General features: G+C 43.7%; 1 protein-coding gene across 1 annotated transcript; it reads right to left on the bottom strand.

Annotated features, from left to right (window-relative positions):
• Positions 1-547: 547 nt before the first annotated feature.
• LOC140904636 (protein p13 MTCP-1) lies at positions 548-1,623 on the bottom strand. The gene is made up of 3 exons (XM_073327090.1): positions 1,471-1,623; positions 1,162-1,347; positions 548-592 (listed from the first exon to the last, which is right to left on the bottom strand). The coding sequence occupies exons 1-3, from the start codon at positions 1,621-1,623 to the stop codon at positions 548-550; spliced, it is 384 nt and encodes a 127-aa protein (XP_073183191.1).
• Between the last annotated feature and the right edge of the window lie 11,519 nt (positions 1,624-13,142).

Raw genomic sequence — 13,142 nt, forward strand, 5'->3', positions numbered from 1 at the left:
CACCAGTCTTATTGGTTCGCTTGCTGTCTAGACTAGCCACTGCTCTACCAGCTCAATTGGTCCTCCGACTGCTCTCTCACAACAGCAGCCCACCCTTAAGAGACCTGTCAAGCTCACTTGAACTGTTATAACACAGTTTCAAAAGAGGCAGGGACTGTCCTCTGCAGTTTCCTAGCTTTGCTGCCTTCCCACCCTGGATCCCCTCAATAATGAACAAGATATCTAAACAGGCAAAAAAAAAATTGTTAATTGTAACTCCCGCCCCAAAAAAGGGCTTTCATTTTGTGATCAATGGAATAAAGTACTACATCTTCACCATTTTTAGGAAGGCCCTGTTACATTTTTAATAAACATTTTATAACACAACAGGTTTATATTAATACTGCATGACTGAACGTTTTTAAAAAAATGCATCTTCCTTTTATCCTTGTTCAAAGAAAAAATGAGAGAAAGAAAGAGAGTTAGAAAGTATATATATTTAAAACTCTCAAACCAGGCCTGCTCCCAAGAGGTGCTGCCAGCCTCAGGTATTTACTTTGCTATGGCCTCATCTGTGTAGTTGGCGGAGAAGTATCTCTGGGACACCAGAGACCTGAAAGAGAGAAAGAAAAGAATTAAGAAAAAGAAAAAAAAAAGTAGTGAGATGTGTAATGGGCCAGCAAGGTTGTCTAACACAACCACCTGGTTAGCAGGGAGGGAAATGGCTAAGAAGAAGGGTTCATTCAATGATCTAGGCCCCAGTCTTCAGTGTGCTTTGGGGCAACCCACTGACTTCAAGGGGACTTGTGACAGCCCATGTGGAACTCATTGCATGATGGAGACTCACTGCTGCTTGTTAAGCCACCTGATGACAGGTTGGAGACAGCTGCAGACAGCTCAGGGCTAGAGGGACTGAGAGTATGGAATAGGCAAGGTGAGGGCACAGACTCTGAATAAATACAAACCTGAGGAGAAGGCAAAGGCTTATGCTGGGAGGATTTCTTCTATGGTTGTATTAGGGATATTGTTGATATTAAAACCAGAGCCAAGAGAGGTGACAATTGTTTGGAGAGGGGTTGAATGAACAGCCCTGGGTTGCAGAAAGTCTAGTGAGATAACTGCACATTTATTCATGGTATTATTCTCTAGCTACCCACCCTCCCCGTGGAACCTTTAACTTACCACCTGATGGCTCTCCAGCCACCATTCATCTTCTCCTATCCCCCCAGCTGCACGGTAGAGCCCACAAGGGCACCACTGCCACAGATGGGGTAGGGGTGAGAGGGGGAACTGACTCCGGGTCCAGGAATCCCCCAGAGGGACCTGCTCAGCCCGCACCCTGGCCCGCAGGATACCCGTCTCTGGATCCTAGGGAACAAATGTAAGAGAGAAAGAAAGCGCTAGTACAACTGGAAAACATAAACCCATGAAACACACAAAATTTCCAGGGCAAAACAAAGGAAGAGCCGCATGGCAGAGCAACTGACTTACTTTTCTGAGCACAGCCACCCACACACGGCCCTGCTCATCGTGGTATACGCCTGGGCACCAGGCCCATAGTCGGTCAGGAGGAGGAATAGCCTGCATACTGTCCTCTCCCTTGCCACAAAGAATAGTGTGAGGGTGTTTCCTCCAGGTGCACATGCTCAGAAGCTCAGGCAGGGCAAAAAGCAACCATTAGACTAAACCATTGGGACCAGCCACCAAAGGATTATAAACAAAATGAATATAATTATTATTACACATAAACATAACATGATGCTGTATCTGTAACATATTATAGGACAGAGGTATCCAAAGCAATGAGGCAAGACCGCACGGTACAAAAATCCAACAAACTTTAATGCAGACACCCCCCACTCCCAGCAGTGGCTGCTTCCCTTGGAGCCAACCACAGGTGATTCCACCCCCTTCAAGGATAATTCCTTTCAGATTCCTTACCCACTGCAAACCCAGCTATTCCCAGGGAGGAAGCATTCTAAAATATAGAATACCTTGCTATACTGCATGGGTAGCAATAGTTAATCATTGTAATTGTTTTAAATGTTGTCATGAAGAGGGTGACAAGATTTAATATATTCTATGCATGTGTTCTTAGCCTTTTCTTTAAATGTATCTTTTAGACAAAGCTAGTTGAAATGCTAGAGCTGTGCATTTCCACCCCGTCTCTTTAAATTTGATCAGATCAGCAGCACAGCTTTGGGGAGAAGGAAACATGCATTGCGTTGCTGGGGTTTGAGTTCCCTGTAATGTAGTTGCCAGCCAATGGGAGCTGTGGGGGCAGTGTGTAGAGTCCCCTGGCTGCCCCTACGCATAGGAGGCAGAGAGGGGACACGCTGCTGCTGCTTCTGGGAGCCGTGCAGAGCCCTGGTATGCACAGAGTGGGGCAAACCCCCAACCCTGCTCCCCGGCTGGAGCTCAAGGGCTGGATTAAAATGTCTGAAGGGCCAGATGTGGCCCCTGGGCTGTAGTTTTCCCACCCCTGCTGTAGTGGTGAGCTATGTTTTCTTCATCCTTACCGCTATTGAAACCCTTTGAAGTTAAAACTTAATTGTAACCATTCGTAGTGATGGCATAAAGTTTGAAGAGCAATCTCAAGACTAATAGCCACAGACACGTGGCTTGTGTGAAACTGAGTATGTTGGTCTGAGCAAAAAACTCTGGCATACAGTTGTACAGCATATGATTGTAAAGATGAATACATTCAGATTGAGTTTAGTACCCTGAAAAATGGTTATTGCATAAAGTGAAAACTAACAAAAAGTAAAGAGTTGTATTTTGTTTAGAACTGAAGCTGAGTAAAGCTTCTAGGAAATATGTTGTGATCTTTCAAGGCAACTAATTTAGGCCCTGATCCTGCAAAGGAATTCTGCAGTTGCATGGAGTCTCCCTGATGTTAATAGGGCTCTGTGGGGGCATGGTTCAGCTTGCTGGATCAGGACCCTAAACAGTAACTTTCACAAATGTTTTCTCCACCATTATACAAATGTCTGCGTGTTTAATATGTTTGTGTGGAGACTAGTCAGGTTACCTAGAATTTGTACTGTTGTGTTTAACCAAACAAAGTTGTTCTTTGCTGCTGGGGTTTGAGCTCCCTGATGTGTGTTTTGAATTTGCTAGTGTGTTAATAAAGTGTACCTGATTAAACAATACGCTGGTGGCTGCTGTGTAACTGTGCCACCAACTGTGGGATAAGTAACCACCATGGAGTGCTACTGCAATACCTAACTGCTGGTAATGTACACAGAGCATTGGCATGCTTGAAACAGGTTGGCTGTTTACAGCCATTTATGATAGCACAGTCTGATTTACTCAATTTTCTAGGATAGATGCAACCAAAGAGAGGTCATCTGGCGGTTTCTTTCTCTGCCATGGCCTCAGTGCTTGAACTACAGTTGCTACTCTTACTTTCTTCTATGACACTTTAATCCCAGTTTTCAAGTGTAATAGCTTTTACTCTTAGGACAATATCATATTCCAAGTGGTTACTCAATGAGGGAAAAAAGAGTGAGGTTTTGGGATGAGTTAATTCTGACCCAATCTGCTGCCTTATAATAATACTTACGCTGTGTATCTCAAAGCACTTTGGAAAGAAAATCAATATCATTACCCCTATTTTACTGATGGGGAAACTGAGGCACAGAGCGCAATCATTTGCCCAAGCTCATCTAACAGGCTAGTGTCAAAGCTGTGAATAGAGCCCTGGTCTCTTGAGTCCTCATGCAGTGCTCTAGCCACTAGATCACACTGCTTCCCTAGCCTATGTTCTTCTGATGACTAGCCTCTATCTACTGTTCAGTTCTGTCTGCTCCTTCAGCCTGGGCACCAGGAGGAGGGAGGGAGGTTTCTCTGAGATTGGGCAGACTGGCAGGCAGAGAGCAGCACAGAGACAAGTGGCAGGGAGATATGGTACTCAGATAGGGGTAAGGGAAGAGACTTGGTGAGAACAAGATGTATATAGTCATAAAATTATTATGCCTTTGTTTTCTGTGTAACTCACCTTCAGACTTATAAGGACTTGGCCTGCTTGAGGAGACAGGAGCTGTATCATTCTCATAATTGCTCTAGCCCAGAGGTATCAAACTTATTGGGTACAAGGGGTCGAATTCCATGTTAAATTATGGGTCAGGGTATAAATTTAGGAGTTCATATGCTCCAGCACAGAGGTTCACAGGGAGATCAACACAGTGGAAAATATGCTGCCCTGTAAGGTCACTGCTATCTCTGTTCTTCTCTTCTTTCCTTCTTCCATCCTCCTTCCATTCTCTAAAAAAGAAAAGGAGTACTTGTGGCACCTTAGAGACTAACCAATTTATTTAATCATAAGCTTTCGTGAGCTACAGCTCACTTCATCGGATGCATACTGTGGAAACTGCAGAAGACATTATATACACAGAGACCATGAAACAATACCTCCTCCCACGCCTCGTCCCCTAATGCCCCTACTCTACTTGCGCTATATTGATGACATCTTCATCATCTGGACCCATGGAAAAGAAGCTCTTGAGGAATTCCACCATGATTTCAACAATTTCCATCCCACCATCAACCTCAGCCTGGTCCAGTCCACACAAGAGATTCACTTTCTGGACACTACAGTGCTAATAAACGATGGTCACATAAACACCACCCTATACCAGAAACCTACTGACCGCTATTCCTACCTACATGCCTCCAGCTTTCACCCTGACCACACCACACGATCCATTGTCTACAGCCACGCTCTGCGATACAACCGCATTTGCTCCAACCCCTCAGACAGAGACAAACACCTACAAGATCTCTATTAAGCATTCTTACAACTACAATACCCACCTGTGGAAGTGAAGAAACAGATTGATAGAGCCAGAAGAGTTCCCAGAAGTCACCTACTACAGGACAGGCCTAACAAAGAAAATAACAGAACGCCACTAGCCGTCACCTTCAGCCCCCAACTAAAACCCCTCCAACGCATTATTAAGGATCTACAACCTATCCTGAAGGATGACCCAACACTCTCACAAATCTTGGGAGACAGGCCAGTCCTTGCCTACAGACAGCCCCCCAACCTGAAGCAAATACTCACCAACAACCACATACCACACAACAGAACCACTAACCCAGGAACCTATCCTTGCAACAAAGCCCGTTGCCAACTGTGCCCATATCTATTCAGGGGACACCATCACAGGGCCTAATAACATCAGCCACACTATCAGAGGCTCGTTCACCTGCACATCCACCAATGTGATATATGCCATCATGTGCCAGCAATGCCCCTCTGCCATGTACATTGGTCAAACTGGACAGTCTCTACGTAAAAGAATAAATGAACACAAATCAGATGTCAAGAATTATAACATTCATAACCAGTCGGAGAACACTTCAATCTCTCTGGCCACGCAATTACAGACATGAAGGTCGCTGTCTTAAAACAAAAAAACTTCAAATCCAGACTCCAGCGAGAAACTGCTGAATTGGAATTCATTTGCAAATTGGATACTATTAATTTAGGCTTAAATACAGACTGGGAGTGGCTAAGTCATTATGCAAGGTAGCCTATTTCCCCTTGTTTTTTCCTACCCCCCCCCCCCCCGACGTTCTGGTTAAACTTGGATTTATGCTGGAAATGGCCCACCTTGATTATCATACACATTGTAAGGAGAGTGGTCAGTTTGGATGAGCTATTACCAGCAGGAGAGTGAGTTTGTGTGTGTGTGGGGGGGGGGTGAGAAAACCTGGATTTGTGCTGGAAATGGCCCACCTTGATTTTCATACACATTGTAAGGAGAGTGATCACTTTAGATAAGCTATTACCAGCAGGAGCGTGGGGTGGGAGGAGGTATTGTTTCATGGTCTCTGTGTATATAATGTCTTCTGCAGTTTCCACAGTATGCATCCGATGAAGTGAGCTGTAGCTCACGAAAGCTTATGCTCAAATAAATTGGTTAGTCTCTAAGGTGCCACAAGTACTCCTTTTCTTTTTGCGAATACAGACTAACACGGCTGTTACTCTGAAACCTTCCGTTCTCTGTTGCTCTCCCAACTTCTTTCGCTGTTCTTTTCACTGCATTTCCTTCTCTGAAGCAGCTTGTAATTGCCAGTGGGCCATGCTCCTAACCTCTTCCGCATTGCACCTGGTAAACTGATCATCACTGACATGGTTAATGTTAACACTGAAATATCATCAGGGAATTTAGCCCTGATGTCCCAATGAAATTAATAGGGCACGGGGGAGTTCACACTGCTGTCACAGTTTCAGACTGTCTGCACATTCAGGCAGACATCGCTGCATCAGTTATGGAGCTCAGTTCACATTCGGGAGCTTTTCTTTGCAACTAGGAAGATTAGAAACTTACCTTTTTATAAAATGAAATGAAAGCAGAGATTCTAGGCACTCAGACTATGTCCTGGAGGCCACATAAACATATCAAGTGGGCCAGATGTGGCCAACCATGGTGAAGGCAGATAGAGAGAAGGACACACTGTACTTTTTTCTCGGGACTTGACTTTTCTTTTTTGTTGGTTTCTTCACTGTAACCCTAAAAGTAATTCAGGGGGGAGAGCGGAAAGGGGAGGAAACTACTAGAGATCGGCGAAAAGGGGAAAGATGCAGATCTATTATCTAATTCATGTTCATACCACATTTAATACGTTCTAAGTGCTAAAAGGAAAGTTTGACTCCAATCCCTCAGTAAAGAACACAAGTTGCTTTAGAGGTGACAGAACATCTAAATTTCTATATTTGGATGCTCAAATTGGTGCTTACAAAAGTTAATATCTACTTATACCCTTGCTCAGTGTCTCAGTATCCCATGGGGGGGATATGGCTGTTGTATGACGATCCCTATATCTGAAAATTGGGCCTTCAGTTTTTCTGTTCAGGAGATTGCTTTTAAAGGTATTAAGCGGACACAGGTGGTATCAAAGCTAAGTGCCTGCACATGGAATATCTGCTGCAAGTTCTCCAGTCCCTGTTATCTTTACAACAAAGCTTGATCTTTTAACTCCTTCAACACTGCCCCTTTTTACACTGTTTTACCTTTGATGTTTGAATGAAGTCACAATGGATCCCTGTGATGTGACTGGCACATGGTGTAGTACTTGAGCTGCAAAGTGGTTAACAGTCTGCTTGGAGGAAGAAGAGTGCTGTGCAGGTGTTCTCAGAGTTGCTGCAGACAAACTGCTTCCACCATGCACCAATGTGTACAATATGAGTGTCAAAGGTGGGTTTGCTGTGATTCACTCTCTGCTTTTAAAGTTGGCTAAGACCCTTTTACTCCATCTGTGTAAAAAATTCTACCGTATTCTGTATTGGGCAACAAGGGGGAGGTTTGAGATGGCACATTTAATCCCACCTTAACTCTATTCAAAAGAAGTGGTTTCTAAATGTTTGTCTTCTGCCTAAAATCCTTTCTCTCTCTCTATAATCACAGACAGAGCAACTTTCACTGAAAACTCACTTGCTTTCAGGTTTTGTTACAAACTGGAAACTTGGCTTAGATTTGGTGAAAGGTTTACGTATCTCTGCAATGAGTTTGATTTTTTTTTTCATGTCAAAGGCACATAAAACTTATAGCTCCAGATGAATACAGTTCAAAACCAGGAAAGATGCAGTAGATTAAAATTAGCTTCCTCAATGAATGTTTGAATTTGTTTGAATTCTAGAAGAGGGGACTGGGAAGGCACCTCAAGCAAAATAAGGGTAAGCTGCCTCAGTGGAAATCACAGTTTACTCTAGTGCTCTGCATCTCCATTAGGGTTTGCATTGCTAAAGCTACATAGCTCAAATCCCAGTGTAGACAAGTCCTAGCATCCAGTTCTAAAGTTTATGAAGGGTCTAACTCTCAAGGACCTTGCCCCACTCACTTACATGTGTGCTAAGTGAGTGTAAAATATTACCATTCTGATTTGATAGAGTCTTGCCCCTACTTGTTCAGTCACTTACCTCTGTGCAAAGCTACAAGCAGGCTCATTTCCAAGAAAAAATAATCCCCCTCAGAGCTCTTTGGAGGCTCAGTGTAGTGTCCCTTATTTCTTTCCTTTTCAAAAGGTATGATATAGGGAGTGGTTTTGTTCACCTACACTATGGCTAATCCCTATCAGAGTTTGTAAACTGCGAAGAAAGAGTTAGACTGCTGGAATGGGTTTGGAGGGAAAAAACAAATGAGTGGATATCCTAGAAAGGCATTGTTAGTGTTTTTATATTTACATGTTTAGTTCCTTCTGTTCATGTTTTGATCAAGGATAGATAAAATACAAAAAAATACACAGAAATTGTAGTCTGGCGCGTCAGTTAATCTGCTCCTTTCACTCACCCCATCTTCAACTGCTGTGCAAAATCTGTGGGTCTTAACCATACTCCAAGCATAACCATCTCCCTTTCATTCTGTCCCCTGTGCTAATTGCTCCAACCTCTTCCATTGCTCCTCTTCACTTCAGAGTCATTCCACTGCACTATCCCTCGCTCCTTCCTTTGACTTCCTGTGTAGCTAATCCTCTCCCAGCAAAACTCTCTCCCCCCACCCCCAAAAGCACTACTCCTCTTTGGGGAAAACAAACCAACCTGGAACTATGATATTTGCAAACCAGTACTCTGCTCCCTGCATCCCTTTCTCTCAATTCTTTATCTTTCTTGTCTACGTAGACTGTAAGCTCTCTGGGGCAGCAACTATCTAGTACTCTGAACAGCGCCTAGTGTAGTAGAGTAGTCATCAAAGGGTTAACTGGGATACACAGACTATTATGTGTTAGAGCCGTGCTCCTGTTTAGTTAGTTGTCATCCTCCGTCCCCGTTATGTAGCTGACTAAAGCAGCATGTTCCCGGCCTGCAGTGCTGTAAGAAGAGTGTGTTTCTTGCATGCTGAGCAGTCCCTTTACAAAACCTAGAGCAATGGGCCCCTGTTCTTGGTTGGCCCATAGTGCCCATTACAAAATTAAGCACATGTTCTTACAAAGCTATTAATTATCACTTGGTAGCATCATTCAAAAATACTGTGGGCTTTGAACTGAGATATGGTAACAATTGTCTGACTCGAGCACTTTAAAACATTGAGGGCTACACTGTGGGCAGCAGTGGCTGTGAAATGACTGGCCGACAGCGGGGATTCCCAAAGTGGGTTAATTCAGTGTGTTTTCCAGCAGCACCTAACAGTGGAAGAGAGCACCTATGGAGTGTTGAGAGGAAATAAAGCTACTCCTCCCCTAGTGTAAACCCCAAGGGAGGATAGTGGTGGCACCTCCTCTTCTTTGTGACTATGCGCTGGGGCAGAAGTTGGTCCAGTAAAAGATATTGCCTCACCACCTTGTTTCTCTGGGGCAGAATAGGCTTTCTATACTCCAGAAAGTGTAATTTCCCTGGACCAGCTTTCCCAAATCTGACCCCCTGAAGTGTAACAGTTTCCAAGCTGATCAAAACTTTTTGGATTACTTTAAACCTCCATCACGCTGCCTTTCTTAAGAGAGTTTATTCTGAATGGGAATCACCCCATGAAAGGACTTTGATATGGGCTGAAACTAAATCAGTTTCAAGGAAATGCAACTGGAAACATACTAATTGAAAATCTTTCCAAGCAAGCAATACAGACTGCTATTCTCTTGGGCTATCCCTGCCCTCAGCTAAAGTGCACCAAACTTTCTGTACTCATTTAACCCTCGCACTGCAGCATTGCTCTCATAGCAACACTCATAAAACAGATATGTTAAATCTATGAATATTGTTTCCATTCAGACATCTAGTTTTAACTTGGCCAGCCAACTAGAGGCTGGGTGTTTTGTTTTGTTTGGCTTAACCAGACTCTGCTATAGCTGTTTGATAGCTGAGATACAAATTAAGGCTGCCTAAATATTTTCTGCTTCCTGAGTCCCATCGAGGTGATGGTGTTCAGATGAAATTTTCATGACTGTTCTCATTTTTACATGTTCCATATGGTGATTTTTTTAGGCACATGAGTATTGAATACAAGGTTACGGGTTGTTTGCTTTTGTAAAAGCACTTCTTCAGAAACTAGTATTGCATTTGTGGTTTACTGAGAATCATAGAATCCTAGAATATCAGGGTTGGAAGGGACTGCAGGAGGTCATCTAGTCCAACCTCCTGCTCAAAGCAGGACCAATCCCCAACTAAATCATCCCACCCAGGGCTTTGTCAAGCCTGACCTTAAAAACTTCTAAGGAAGGAGATTCCACCACCTCCCTAGGTAACGCATTCCAGTGCTTCACCATCCTCCTAGTGAAAAAGTTTTTCCTAATATCTAACCTAAACCTCCCCCACTGCAACTTGAGACCATTACTCCTCGTTCTGTCATCTGCTACCACTGAGAACAGTCTAGATCCATCCTCTTTGGAACCGCCTTTCAGATACTTGAAAGAGGCTATCAAATCCCCCCTCATTCTTCTCTTCTGCAGACTAAACAATCCCAGTTCCCTCAGCCTCTCCTCGTAGGTCATGTGTTCCACTCCCCTAATCATTTTTGTTGCCCTCCACTGGATGCTTTCCAATTTTTTCACATCCTTCTTGTAGTGTGGGGCCCAAAACTGGACACAGTACTCCAGATGAGGCCTCACCAATGTCGAATAGAGGGGAATGATCACGTCCCTCGATCTGCTGGCAATGCCTCTACTTATATAGCCCAAAATGCCATTGGCCTTCTTGGCAACAAGGGCACACTGTTGACTCATATCCAACTTTTCATCCACTGTAACCCCTTTCATGACCGTTGGGGCACTCCACTTGATACCGGCTGCCAACTAGACATAGAGCCATTGATCACTACCCATTGAGCCTGACAATCTAGCCAGCTTTCTATCCACCTTATAGTCCATTCATCCAGTCCATACTTCTTTAACTTGCTGGCAAGTTAAATACTGAGGTAATATGGCAACTAAGGACATGCATACCAATATTCCTCTCCTCAGGACTTTTTTCTAAAGAGAATTAGATAAAAATGTAAGAAATACGTAAAGAAAAAGCCATTACTGCTGGAGCTGAAAGACTGGAGAAAGCCTATACCTTCCTTTGAGTAGAACAACCCCTCCATATTCAGTGAGGACAGGATGCTCTGCATAGCCATAGATCGGCTGGCCCCACCCAGGATGCTTGGGCTGACCCCTTAAGCACAGGTAATTCACCCATGGTGCATCCCAAAATTCTACAATCTCTTCTTATACATTGAAACTGCACTTCTTTTGCTGTCAGAGCACCTTTGCAGGGTCAGGTTTTGCCCTAAAGAATTTACTTGAACTTAATAGTTTGGTAGGACTTTACATAAAAATAGATTTTAAAGAGCATTTACCTAGCTGAGGCAGGGTTAAAGTCAAAAGCTAGAGCAATTATATAACCAGAGTTTGGTGATCTTTTGATTTCTTGTGCTCAGCAGTACCACTCATGAACCGTACCTAATTATTTTTTTTTAAACAAACACAACAGTAAACACGAGATTACAGCCTTAGGTGCAGAATGGGCAGCACTCATCTTAAATAATCAATGCAATATTTTTTCTGGGCTTCATTAAGTTCTAAAATAAAAAAATCCACTTTTTAAATTTCATCCATATATGTTTGTTCTCCAAGCTTGAATGTCCGTATGCCTAGTTTAAAATATACAGTACATGCTCACATGGGCAAGCTGGGACTGCATTAAGTTCTTGCCTTACATACTTTTACTTTTAAAGCCCAATGTTATTACTTATTACAATGTTATTATTCAACAATTTCCATCCCACCACCAACCTCAGCCTGGTCCAGTCCACACAAGAGATCCACTTCCTGGACACTACAGTGCTAATAAACAATGGCCACATAAACACCACCCTATACCGTAAACCTACTGACCGCTATTCCTACCTGCATGCCTCCAGCTTTCACCCTGACCACACCACACGATCCATCGTCTACAGCCAAGCTCTGCGATACAACCGCATTTGCTCCAACCCCTCAGACAGAGACAAACACCTACAAGATCTCTGTCAAGCTTTCTTACAACTACAATACCCACCTGCAGAAGTAAAGAAACAGATTGATAGAGCCAGAAGAGTTCCCAGAAGTTACCTACTACAGGACAGGCCTAACAAAGAAAATAACAGAACGCCACTAGCCGTCACCTTCAGCCCCCAACTAAAACCCCTCCAACGCATTATTAAGGATCTACAACCTATCCTAAAGGATGACCCAACACTCTCACAAGTCTTGGGAGACAGGCCAGTCCTTGCCTACAGACAGCCCCGCAACCTGAAGCAAATACTCACCAACAACCACATACCACACAACAGAACCACTAACCCAGGAACTTATCCTTGCAACAAAGCCCGTTGCCAATTGTGCCCACATATCTATTCAGGGGACACCATCACAGGGCCTAATAACATCAGCCACACTATCAGAGGCTCGTTCACCTGCACATCCACCAATGTGATCTATGCCATCATGTGCCAGCAATGCCCCTCTGCCATGTACATTGGCCAAACTGGACAGTCTCTACGTAAAAGAATAAATGGACACAAATCAGATGTCAAGAATTATAACATTCATAAACCAGTCGGAGAACACTTCAATCTCTCTGGTCACGCAATCACAGACATGAAGGTCGCTATCTTAAAACAAAAAAACTTCAAATCCAGACTCCAGCGAGAAACTGCTGAATTGGAATTCATTTGCAAATTGGATACTATTAATTTAGGCTTAAATACAGACTGGGAGTGGCTAAGTCATTATGCAAGGTAGCCTGTTTCCTCTTGTTTTTTCCTACCCCCCCCCCCCCAGATGTTCTGGTTTAACTTGGATTTAAACCTGGAGAATGGTCAGTTTAGATGAGCTATTACCAGCAGGAGAGTGAGTTTGTGTGTGTATGGGGGTGGGGGGGATGTGAGAAAACCTTGATCTATGCAGGAAATAGCCCGACTTGATTATGTAAAGAGTTGTCACTTTGGATGGGCTAGCACCAGCAGGAGAGTGAATTTGTGTGGGGGGGTGGAGGGTGAGAAAACCTGGATTTGTGCTGGAAATGGCCCACCTGTTGATCACTTTAGATAAGCTATTACCAGCAGGACAGTGGGGTGGGAGGAGGTATTGTTTCATGATTTCTGTGTGTATATAAAGTCTGCTGCAGTTTCCACGGTAAACATCTGATGAAGTGAGCTGTAGCTCACGAAAGCTCATGCTCAAATAAATTGGTTAGTCTCTAAGGT

The sequence above is a fragment of the Lepidochelys kempii genome, chromosome 1, assembly GCF_965140285.1.
Source record: "Lepidochelys kempii isolate rLepKem1 chromosome 1, rLepKem1.hap1, whole genome shotgun sequence".
In the NCBI taxonomy this organism is placed as follows: domain Eukaryota; kingdom Metazoa; phylum Chordata; order Testudines; family Cheloniidae; genus Lepidochelys; species Lepidochelys kempii.

What these genes read in the sequence shown, in the direction of transcription:
- LOC140904636 (XM_073327090.1), bottom strand. Translation starts at nt 1,623, where the DNA reads ATGTGCACCTGGAGGAAACACCCTCACACTATTCTTTGTGGCAAGGGA. An exon ending in GGGTGGCTGTGCTCAGAAAA is followed by an intron (nt 1,348 to 1,470) that starts GTAAGTCAGTTG and finishes TTTGTTCCCTAG; the next exon opens with GATCCAGAGACGGGTATCCT. An exon ending in GGCTGGAGAGCCATCAGGTG is followed by an intron (nt 593 to 1,161) that starts GTAAGTTAAAGG and finishes TCTCTCTTTCAG; the next exon opens with GTCTCTGGTGTCCCAGAGAT.